This window comes from Colletotrichum fioriniae, assembly GCF_027942845.1.
Source record: "Colletotrichum fioriniae strain IMI 355084 chromosome Unknown scaffold_1, whole genome shotgun sequence".
NCBI classification, from domain to species: Eukaryota; Fungi; Ascomycota; class Sordariomycetes; order Glomerellales; family Glomerellaceae; genus Colletotrichum; species Colletotrichum fioriniae.
In genome coordinates, this window is record NW_027076837.1 from 6,630,204 (window position 1) to 6,642,660 (window position 12,457).

Sequence of the window (12,457 nt, forward strand, 5' to 3'; positions counted from 1 at the left end):
CCATGAGCGGCGTGGTTGGGCGACTTGACGAAGTATCGAGGCAAGCAGAGTGTGTCTGAACAGGGCAGTACATCAATATTTTGCCATAATTAGGTCTCCGGTCCTCTTCTCGCGCGGTGCTAGCCAGTGCCAGTCTTTTCTTTCCTCGCGAGATCCTGCTTGCTGCTGCTGGCACGCTGCCGCTACTTGCTGCTTGCGATGCTTGCTTGACCTGCGTGCGTATGTGCGCGCGGGCGGGCGACAGGAATATCAACCTATCAAGTTGGGCTGAGGCGGCACTGGCTCCCTCAGCCCAGCTTGAATTCCCCGTCTCGTGGTTGTGACGGCCAGGCCATCTCATCATTAAGTTCTTGTCTCCAAGATAAGGTAATGCCCAGTCCACCACGGATAAGGTAGCGAGACAAAGAAAGAACAACGAAGGAGCAGATGAAGAATCGAACCGAATCGTCTGGTCTTTGACTCGCAGTGACGTCCCATCGGCGGCTGTTCTCCAACAAGCGTGTCTCGCTTTGGATATCCAGCTCCGCTTTCCCCCTGATGATTTGACTTTGCATTGCTGTATCGAGTAATGGTTGACAGTGAGGCAGTGAAGACAGCCCAGCGGATAGGACTCTCCTTGGGGGCGCCAAAGGTACCTTACAGGACTGCTGTGGAATGGCAGATGCGCGGTATGTACACAGAAGGAGATGTAGTGCGTAGGTATCCAAATCTGGAGACGGGGGACCAGTGGCATGACTCCCCTCTTCTCGGCGGTGGTCACGGTCGTGAATCCTGGTACAAACAGGCTTGATTCGCCTCGGTGGCCATGGATGACTAGTTGCTAGGACGGACTCTTGAACAGGCTTGAGAGCCTATCGAAGGGTCGAAAGGCAGCGCAGCATAGAGAGACGGACATGGCCAGAGCGGCGGGAAGTGAGGAAAAGAGCATGGTTGGGGGAGAAGAGAGAGGCTTGGTTTGAAGGACGTCTACGTGGATTGGGAGAGAGAATCGAGAGAGGACGGGACGAAAGTGAGGATAGGATGAGGGGAGGGGAAGGAGGAGGACAGGGAGCCGGGGTTGAACAGTCTACGCGCCGAGGAAAGGGTGATGGCGCCTAAGGAACTTGCATGGGGCCAATCCGGAGCCGCATGTGCCTGCTGTTCAGCAGATGCATTGCAGGGGTTCCCATGGACGTGCGTCTGACTGGTTCGTCGCTTTTAACCTCCCGTTGGACTGATCCACTCGGATCCACTATAAAGTAGCTACTACTTACGTTTAACACCTTTCTTGTCTCGAAGCAGCGGCAAAGGCAGAGGTAGCCGCTACCTCTCGCCGGTTTCCCCGTCTGTGCCACCTTTCCAACCTCACCTCATGGACCTCCACCTTCCTCTGCAATTACTTTGTTACTTCCTTCCTTCCTCCTGTCAACTAATAAGGTACCTTAAGGGAGGTAGGTATCTACGGAATATCTCAGTGCACCGCTCCTTCCATCCGGACTCCCATAAGGTAAGGTACCTTAGGTACTGGTGCACAATTCGGAATTCCTCAGCCATCCATCAGGTTCATTCAGGTCTGTTTCTCCTTCTGGGAGTACGTACCTCACATATCTCTCCCCGTTTAACCTCAATCCACCTCACCCTCCATCAACCTACTCCATCAACTCGATCAATGATATCCCAATCTGGCCGTGTGCCTGTTTGGCCAGTGACACACCATCCGACCTCTTCCCTCCAGTTTCAGGAGCATTACCATTTCTCATCGACATCGTCAAACCCGTCACTCCCGTTACAATACCTATAATTGCAACATACGAACTCGATCGGCCCCTTAGTTCCAGGGGCTGGACTCGAACGAACGCCACTATTCTGCATCCATCGCGAATTCGCCATCGCCTCTGCCGGTACGGGTCTGGAATCACATCCCGCTGGCCGGCACACGAGCGGCCACCATCCATCACCAATCCCCACTACTTGTGCTTGAAGCTCGGAACTTTGTGTTCCCTCTCGCCCTCTCGCGGCCTCGCCCTGTCTGCACACTGCAAACTGCACACTGCACACTGATGGAGCAATTCAACGGCCTGGCAACGTGCAATCCTTCACTCCGAACCCTCCACCTTCTCATCCGCAGCTCTAGTGTCTACCGAGTACTGCCTGAGACTCCCGGTCCGTCCACACAGGCCAGCCCTCTCAAGGATTGAGGCTGCACCATTGCTGCACCTGCCCGCCTTTGGTTCTTTGTCCTTGCGAGACGATCACTGCTACTTACTTACATACCTCGAACACTATGCACAACACAGACCCCCAGTCGACCTGACCCGTGTCAGATAGAGCTTCCGAATCCCAGCACCCAACTCAAATCACTTCAATTGGCGTCGCCTACCGAGTGCCTGATCAATGCTGGCCTCTCTCTGTTCAACGTCTCTACCATTGTGGGGAATTGGCCAACAATGAGGTCCATCGCAATATCCCACCGCTGCGACGAGACGCACTCTATTACATCACCAAGCTTCACTGCCATTCGGGGCATTCGTTACATGTCTCACTCAAGGCCGAAGGAACGAACGTTGCTGCACATATCAACCTATTCGTCCACCTGCCATTTCAATTCGCTCCTTGGCCACACCCATTGGACTTATCCATCCCGGTCTGGCCTACCTTTTGGACCCCGGATATCAGTTCCTCGTCAATGCCCCTGGGAAAAAACCATCCGATGGCAGCCCAATGACATGCGCAGACGGAACAGCCTTGCTATTGCACCTTCATCGGCCGCTAATCAGCTTCACACTCGTCCAGAATGCAACCTCGCCGGCCGCTTCCCCGTGCATGATTGAAGTACGGATTAAGTTATGGCTGCATGCTGAGAGCATGGTTCAACCCACGGCCGCCTCATTCATTGACTGTCGCTTAGACCAATTTCTCAAGCTGATGCACAAGCTTCAGGTACGTAACGTGCCCTGCACTCTCCTCCTCGCCATCACGATGCTACCCCGGAACGGGTGGTCAGTTCCCCCGCCGCAACCACCATCTTGACCGTGCCTCAACTATCTTGCCGGCTAGTTGCTTGTTGGGTAAGCTCGTTCTTCGGGTCGTCAGGCACCTACATGACAGATTTTCGACGATTTTGGCATGCGTGCTGCTTGACACCTCGTTTGTCCTCGTGTTACCTTCAAGATATCGAACGGAAGGCCAATCGGTCTCGACAGTCCCTAAGAAGATGCAACGGAGCCACCATGTTGCTCTTGAAGTCGGTTGCTCCAAATGCAGCCGGTGAAGGCGTGAAATAGGGCGGCCGGTCTGAATTGTCAAATCAGCTTCTTGTGGCGCCAGCACACCTTGCAAGATATTCGACGTTGAGGGGGCTGCGAGACATCAATATCAAACGGCAACGTTTTTTCCATCCGAGAGGCCAGGACCCCTGGAATCTGTATATTACGCGGTACGCCACTCCGGAAATATTCGCATGTTTTGTGGCAACCTTGTCGAGCAGTAGTCGAGCCTGACTTGCAACCCAACTGCAGACGGTCAGCCCATAGCTCGACTCGCGAATTGATCTCGAAAATAACCAGGCAATAAATGAGCTTTGGTGAGATTTCCTTCGCTTCGGAGTTGTGGGTTGATGGGCAGAGCTCGCCCACCCCTGCCATGTCGTACATCGTCTTGGATTCACTGCAGGGGTCGTGTGTTTGCTTTGCCGTTGAGCTAGCCCCTCTAGCCGTCTAGATTGTTATCGTTCCTGGTTGAGTTTCCGCTTTGATCCCAGGTGTATCAGCCATCTGACAGCCGGTTGAGGATGAACAATCCTTCCGGTAGTCATCAAGAAAAGAATCGAGAAAGGGCCAGGGATCAGTCGCTGAACGAGAATCGTCCTCGCAGACGTTATCTGGCCCACCCTTGAATGACAGAACCAACTAATAATCAATGATCGACATCCATCACACGAGACCGAGCCTCACGGCACAATGGCTTCTGACCCTGTTGATAGGATCCAGTCACCTAACTGTGCTGAGGCTGGGATTGTGCGGCTGGAATGCTTCACGGTCGCAATGCAACAGTGATATTCATGCTCGGACAGCCACGAAAGGCCAAATCAGCCTGGTCAACGTGCTAACACTTGTGTTTAGTTTTATAGCCGACGAAGGATGTCTATATCAAATACCGCAATAGCTTCCCATGTTGTCGGACGGACTTGACTGACTCGAAGCTCTCATCACATATCATTTCGTGATGGATCACGTTGACCATCCACATTACAATGATTTCGAGGTTGTTGCTGGGGGGGGCATGGATGCTTGGCAACTGTCGCCCCACGTATTGCTGCTCCATCTTACATTCGATCGCTCAGATCAACGTCAGGATCTCACATTCCAGGAAGCGGCCGAGTGGCATGGAGGGCGAGCCGAGCTGGCCGCCCTACCTATGCCGTATAATATTTCAATAGTATTGCGATCGACTTTCACTACTGTTCTAATAGCGTCGTGGTGGAATCACAGCGTTTGCGTCTCGTGCGGTCGCCGGCGCAAGATGTGCAAATGCATGACCGGCTTGAGCGGCCTGAAGCGAGCAGCCGTCACCCTAGCGGCAGCGGCAACGGCAACCACGAGAAAACGTCATTCTCAGATGCTTTCGAATCTCACGACATTAAACACTTGGACACCGCGCTTCTCGGGATCACAGTAGGATCCATAACGATGGAAGTTTTAGCCACGCCGCGCAAACCGCAGTTTACCCTCAGTTTTCTATACAGGCTGGGGGACCACAAAGTGCTGTGCAACGAATGAGAGGCTGCTGTGCCACTTTGACGTCCTTATTGGCAGTCAGCTGTCCCTCGCATACCGCATGACGGGTACAGAATCGTCGATAAGTGGCTCCCAAAACGCCCTTTTTGACATGCGAATCCTCCATTCAAATATCTCCCCACCGAGAGGAGGCCATGCGGGATTAACCCCCCAAATCGCAGGACAACGACACCTTCCCGACTTGTATCTAACGCAGGTCACCAATTCGAATCTTTCGGGAGTTCCGCGTCCCGTGACGATGAGTGAATGCGGCCGAGGATTGGGTCTTTGCTCTCAAAAATGATGAGGGTTGCCTGCTCGACTATCACCAAGAGAAGTTGAGAAGCTCATATTCGAGTTTCCATTGGAGAATTTGACATGTCTCAGCAGATGAGTAACACACCACCTCGTGGCATCACGGAACCTGCGCCGTGAAAGAGCTCGCTTACCCCTGTCCTGTCATCCCTCTGGGCGGGCGGGGAAACCAGGTGAACTGACTCTTTCAACCGCCCAAAAACGCGAAAAGAGGCAGATTCGCAGCATCTTATCAAGCACGAACAGCATTCTTTGGGCAACGGGCAGGGGGGCATAGACATGAATGAAATCCCGGCATCTCCCCAGTCAACCATCCGATCACGTCTACTGCAGCACTTACATCTGCAGAGATCATCACCGCCGAGAATATCCTTGTCCCATCACATCTGTTCGTACCCACGCTTTACTCACCTCGTCCAACACGCCGCCACGGTGACCGACAATGCTCTAAGATCTGATGGCGTGCGCTCCATCTTGACATCTGGAAGTCAATTGCAGCACGTCAAAAGGATGAAGGGTAACCCGGCATGATGACCGGCCGTGCGTCGGACTGCCAGTCTGCTAGAAATCCCATCTTCTCTAAAGAGAAGAGACAAAAAAGCTGTTGGACCCCTGGACCCAACCGCCGTGCCGCCCTACAACCCGCATGTGGCCTAGGCGCGTGTGATTCGGATGGCGCTATCTGTGATTCGACATGGTGCCCCGTTGGTCCACCCCCGTCCGTCCATCCAAGCTCCCTCATCCGCCATCGTCCTCCCGCCGTTTACGGCCGGCACGAGCCATGAGCAAACGTCCGCAGATGACGGGCACGCTAGGCTAGCTAGCACTCGCACGCGCGGGGCGACGCGGAAGGGATGCACGGGTTGGTTGAAGAGGTGTAACGATGGAGAGGTGTGGCGGGATGCGGACCGGGGGGCGGATAGATGGGGGACGGAGTGCCCGTGGTCTATCGATGTGATGGAGACCCAACGTAAGCATTTGGCTGGCGGCTGTTGGTGGCGTTGGAAATTGGGAGAGCTTTTTTTTCACTTACACAAGTGTGAGAGTCCGGTTTACTCGATTTTCTTCCTGCTCGTATTTACTGAGGTATGTATGCTTGTCTCGGCGGAATCATTCTAGGGCTTTCCCTGAAGCGGCTGCGGTTACGTGCCTTGTTTGTTGAGTTTTTTTTTTTTAGTTTTTTTACCGGCGGTAAGGTAAGGTACCAAACAAAAATCAGGTGGCTGGGGGGAGGAATAGGGCTGGTTACTCGAGGCGAGTAAAAAAACCTCGTAGACGATGGACCTGTAGATCTACGATGGAGGCAAAAAAACAAGCCCGGTGAACACATGGAAAAGCTGAGAGGACCGTCTCGCTGGGCGAGCAAGCGCTCAGCTGCGAGCACTTGAGCAGCGAACGGCGGCGGTGAGCGTTGTAAGCGAAGCTGATGCATGGAGCGCGGTCATGTGCCCTCGTGCAACATACGACGAGGGGGATAGGAGGGACCTTTTGTTCGCCGAGCGGCGGTTGGGGGGGAGGCAAAATAGCAGGTAGGTAGAGAGAGGATTATCCGTGTGCGATGATTTGTGCCACGATGATAGGAGATCTTTAATTGCTTATTGCTTTTTTCTTTCTTTCGGTCTATTGTTTTTCGTAGGATGCCGTTGTCGAGCACGTGGTTTTCTGTGCCTTGGTTGATGCAGGAGTAGGTAAGTGTTTCGTGGGGGGCTGGGCTAGGCACGTTGGCATGGGGCAGAATTCCCATGTCTTGGAAGAGAAGCGGTCGTGGGTTTTCTTCCTATGATGGCTGGGGGAGACTCTTTTCCGAGAGCGGCGGACCTACCTAGTGTACGTTGACGTGGTATCCCAATGTCTCACTCTTACCTTTTTTTTTTTCTGGAAGCATTTCCATGAGGGGGGAAACGTTTCCTTTGAGGGGGGTGAGGTTGGATTGAGGGGGACGGTCTGCGATGTCGGTGAGGTTGTAATCGGCACCTTGGGTGCAGCGCGCGTATGCAGAGCCAGCGAAGCCAGCGAGGCAGGAGAGTGGTGTTCGATATTGCTGTGCTGTGTGCTGTACTGCGCTGTGCTCTGGCTGTGCATTTTTGTGTCTCGTATTCACGATCGGTCAGCTAGCTCGCTAAATAAGGTAAGGTAGTTGATTGATTGACGCTTTGCCATGTGTTGAGATTCGTTTTCTCTCCCTTGGATCTACTAACCCACTCAACTAAATTCAACCAGGGTTCATAGTAGTAAAGTTCTAATACTGATGTTATCGGTGAACGGGCTCCTGCGCTTGGCAATAACAACCCCTTTGAGATTTCCATTCAATTGAGCCAGATCTTCTCATGCAAGTGGTAGGTGCATACACCGACCGCTCTTATGTCAATGCCGGTACGGTACACAAGCCTTGGTCCCGGCCCGTTGCGCCCGACTACCGAAGTCTCCACAGTGATCTCCGCCCGGGGGTATGCGGGGCCCGGGGGCGGGTCTTAGACACTTTCCCCTTCGCTCACCACCGTTTCAAACGGCTTTGGGCTTAAATTGACGACAGGCGCGGAACAAAATGGGGGACTCGTTTGGGTTTGATGGAATAGATGTTGTTGAACATGTTGTTTGGGGGGACTGCCTGTTGATCCTTTATTTATTGTGACTTACAACCTTTGAATGATCTTGGGCGCCGCAGAGGTAATCGTATCTTGCGCATCCGGGGGATGTTGGGGAGATGAGATAAGGAGCTCACGAGGCAATCTAGTCACAACCCCATTCCTCCCTAAACTTCTTGGGTTCGCTTGCTCCGGGCCAAGTCCTGAGGCAGGAGAGGCGTTGGCCTGGGGATCTCCCACGTAAATCTCCGTCAAAGTCAAAGAAGGTCACGTCGTTCGGTCCAATTCGTCGTGCTAGTCGTAGCACTCTCCATCATATGTTGGAATTTTGTTGGCAAGTATCAAGAGGCGAGTCAGCGCCCGGAAAGACATCACCGTCAATGTGGGCAAAAAGCTTTGAGATGCAGAGAAACGAAACTTCAACAGATCGTGTAACTTTTGATATGTGTAGTATACCGGAAAAGCACCTGATATCTCGGTGTTGTCGCCTAGAAGCGTCATAATATCTTCATTGTCAAGAGCTGAGTGCTGGACGAAGTCCTTGTCTTCTTTTTTTCCACGCAGGTCATCAACGCAATACCTCGGGAATTCAAATCTTGGCCTAGAGAATACTAGCCGCGGCTACTGATGTACAAACAAGTCAGCGAAGGACTTTTTGCGGACAAAGTGGGCAGACACAGTTCTCAAACCCTTCAGTATGTGCATGACAGCTAATCGAAGAACCTAATCAAGCTCTTGAGCCCAGCTAATGGCAAAAGTAATCGATAAGAACCTGATGGCCCTCCCATTCTCAATCTATTTCGCACTACTTCAGCTAAGAACCCAACACTCTGAGGTGTGAGTCTGAGGCAGACAGCCAGCCACATGTCATGGTTTTTCTCGTTTTATTGCAACGCTACCTCCAGTTCCCCAGGTTGACTTCAGGATCAGTTCACCTGACTAGCCGGCTAGTTGAGGCTGTGTCTGAGGCACTCGGTACGTCGGTAGTTGCCTACCTTTGGGAAAAATCTTGAGGAAAGATCTCTGTCGTCCGTGAGAAGAAGGCTATACATGAGCCATCAAGTGATTAGAACCCAAGTGAGTAGGAGGCGTGCGACAACCAGGACTTTAAGGAGAAGCAGTTTGAGGAAGCAAAATGGTCTTCTCAATTTTCAGTGTAACTTTTCCGTATCCGCAGGTATCTCATGACCTGTCTCGAAATGCATTGCGCAATGAGGTGATAACCTCCAGTCCTGTGCCACTTCCAATGATCTTCAAATCAAGATCCAATGCTGCCAACCCCCCCACGTATCATTCATCCAACCCTCGCATATCATGCTCCAGAAAAGCCAGAGAACCGTTTCAGAAATGCCATGTTGATGTGATTGAATCGAAAGTGTTGAGGGTCGAAGAATGCACCTAGATCTCCTCGTTGACGGGGACGAACTTGGCGCCGGTGGTCTTGGTGTCCTCGTGGACTTCGTCCTTCATACTGTGTGGTAGATGTGATTAGTGAGATGGACTTGGTCCAAATAGATTTCGGTCTAGCTTACCTGGGGCGGGAAGGAGTGCACGGCTTCTTGGGGGGAGGAGCCTCCTGCTCGTCCTCCTCGTCCTCCTCATCCGCCTCCTCGACCTTGGCCTTGGACTTGGCGGGAGTCTTGCGCTTTCTGGGGGTAGCGGGGGTACCGGACTTCTTGGGGGTAGCAGCCTTCTTGCCAGCCTTCTTGGGAGTGGCGGAGGCTGATGCCTCGCCCTCACCGCCGTCGCCGGCGGGAAGCTCCTTGCGCTGGAGCTTCTGGATATGCTGCCTGGAGAGACTTGTTAGCATCTAGAGCAGACCTGAAGGTTCTTGAGACAAAAACAAAAGTATAAAAAAGTTCGGAAAGAAAATAGCGAGACGAGAGAAAGCGCATATGAAAAGCGGGCAGAAAATACGTGACAGCATTGGAGTTATATACATAGCCCTTGGCATGGACTATAGGAAGAACGCGGTCCCAGTCCTCCTTAGAGGGCTTGATGACCGACAGAAGCGCAACCAAGAGGTCGGATCGGGCCTCATCGTTCCAAACGGTGACTGGAGCCATCTTGATTGGTGGTGGTATGAAAATCGCAATGTAAAGCAGGTGATAATGAAATAGATGAGTGGTAGTGGCTGGAGTGAAGATGAGAGTGAAGATGAGAGTGGAAGGAAGAAAGAAATTTGTGAGACCGCTTGATCTGGGAGTAGGTATGTAGGTATATGTGGGACGTGGCAGGAAGGAGTGTGCTGGAGAGACAGAAGTGGGAAAGGCCGAAGAAAAAAGGGGAAGGCGCACTTCAAGGCAGAAACGGTCATTGTGTGACCCAGGGCATGAAGCTCGTCAATGACGAGTGAGTACTGATCAGTGGATGGAACCATCGTCTTGACCATAGCGACCAGGATCTGCTGGTCGATCTCAGCCGTCCACCGAATCATTGAGCGAGACATATTCCAAAGTGCTGTAAGAGAAATGGAAGGTACTTGACGTGATGATGATATGGAAGAGGGTGAATAAACAGTTGATGTAGCTGATATGAATTGGATTGAGTATGAGAGATGAAAGAGGCAAGAAGAAAGAGACGCAAGAGGAAAAGGTCAGAGGTAAATAGGACGCGCAGGGCGAGGGAAGAAGCAGTCGCCAGAGTGGGAAAAGAGGGAAGGAGGATACACACCGGACAGCTTCCCAGGTGATATCCGTGAAGCCATATGCATGGATCTTCAGGATGACGGCGTCCTTGGCTTCCTTCGTAAGGCCTTCACCCTTGGCAACGGTATGGAATCCCATAGCCAGAGCCTCGAGGAGGGCCGGATTGGCCCACTTGCCGCCGGGAGCAGACTTCTCAGACATGATGATTGTGTTCGTGTAGTATTGAGTTGGTTGATGGGAAATGATCCGTGGATTGTGGAGAAAAAAGAGTGTGTCGGGGAAAGATGTTGGGGCTGACAAGATGGGTGCATATTGTGTAAAGAAGGGGATGAGAAGGGTATCTTGAGCCATCTGGATCAGGCAGCGAAGGTAACAGACGGGCTCCCGGTTGACTGCAAAAACAAAGAATAAAAAAACCGACAGGAAGGGCAGGCAGCAAAAACGTGCAACAGTAGAAACTAGACAGGAAAACAAAAGTCGTATACATACCGGACACTATCCCAGGTGGTGTCCTCGAAGCCATCGCGACGAAGCTTCGCCTCGACACGATCCTTCGCCTCCTGTGGGAGACTGCCGTTCTTCAGCTCGCCGTAGAAGCCAACGACCAGGCTATGGAGAAAGGCCGGGTTGGACCACTTTCCGCCCTGCTTGTTGTCAGACATGTTTGCGATGTTGATCTTGATTGTTATTGATGATGATGAAGTTAATGGTGGCGTTGAAAATAGCAAGGCTGAATAGCCCCTGGAGATGATATTCTGAAATTGTGTTTTGGTAAAGGGACCACGATGATTGTATGATGGTTGGGGAGGAGAATTGTCGAAGGTGTAGAGAAGAGAAGAAAGATTGCTCTCGGGGTCGGATCTGAAGGGGATTATATAGAGACTCAAGGAGGCCAGGTCCTCTCGCCAGTTGGTACACACGCCGGCACCAGGAACCCAAAGGGCGAGAGCACCCCCAGTATATAGAACTTAAAGGGCGAGAGCCATCTGACTACACGGCCTAGAGCAATATCAAACCTCACTCGTCTGAACGCATCCACGTCTGAAGGTACGAATCGTCTCAAAGGACCCAATCGTCTGAACGTGAGACGAGAAATCCAAAGAGCAGGAGTATTCTTGCTTGTTGCTTAAGAGAGTTTGAAGGACGAGAGTCCTCTAACCACTTATTACACAGCCGAGAGTAGTATCAAATCTCACTCGTCTGAACAGATCCTCGTCTAAATGTCTGATTCTCAAAGTCACCAGTCGTCCGAACGCAAGACGAATAACTCAAAGGGCGAGTATCCTCAATCGACAGAGCCAAAAGGGAGGGAGCCTTCCGACTACCTGCCCAAATGCCTAGAGCAGTATAGGTTCTCACTCCAGTCGTCAGATTACAGCCTCGTCTGACTGCATGAGATACCCCAAAACCTCTGTCTGACATTCAGACGAACAAACCCCAAGAGAAGGAGCATCTTTCCCGCCTGGTAAACACTACTTGAAAGGCAAGAGCCTTTTTGCTGCTTGAGGAAGCCCAAAGGGCGAGAGCACCCTCTCTCAGAAGCAGATAGAACGAAAAGGGCAATGATTTTCTTACTTACTGTTCAATTTCATTGAAAGAGTGATAGCATCTGCTCCGCTTGCTGAACAAAACCTGAAGGGCGAGAGTCATTGTACTGATAGGCAAACAAGTCGATATGGAGAACTCATGCGGCTAGAGCCTTCTCGCCTCATGACGAAGGGAACTCAGGGGTTAAGAGTCTCCTGGTCAACAAGCTAGCATGGGGAACTCAGAGGGTGAGATCATTCTAGATGTCTCTATCCTGTAACAGGCCCCTACCTTAATTGTAGCTTAGCTCGTATGAAGGCTTGCAAACATGAAGTGATTTAGTCCATCATCGAACTCTGGGTTGTTCTACAAGGCAGTGGGCGTTTGTCAAAGGGAATGATGACATAGCGTTCGCTCTCGAGTCTGAGGTAGAACCATCTCCATGGGATGCATAACAGATAGAAAGAGCTGGCAAGTTCTGAAAAGTTCATTGTTCTCGAGACCTAATAATCTCAATTAAATACTCAATCAGTGCCAGCGAAGAACGTGTCCTTATAAGTCGAAGGATCACAGACAATGGAAAAACCCAATCAGTCCAAACTCCAAGCACCTCGTCGTGTTCATAACC

At 51.8% G+C, this 12,457-nt stretch overlaps 1 protein-coding gene across 1 annotated transcript; it reads right to left on the reverse strand.

Annotated features, from left to right (window-relative positions):
• Positions 1-9,052: 9,052 nt before the first annotated feature.
• Positions 9,053-10,503, reverse strand: N0V96_001719 (uncharacterized protein; the record flags this gene model as incomplete). Its single annotated transcript, XM_065756303.1, has 3 exons — positions 9,053-9,125; positions 9,187-9,444; positions 10,328-10,503. The coding sequence occupies 3 exons, from the start codon at positions 10,501-10,503 to the stop codon at positions 9,053-9,055; spliced, it is 507 nt and encodes a 168-aa protein (XP_065615543.1).
• Positions 10,504-12,457: the final 1,954 nt, after the last annotated feature.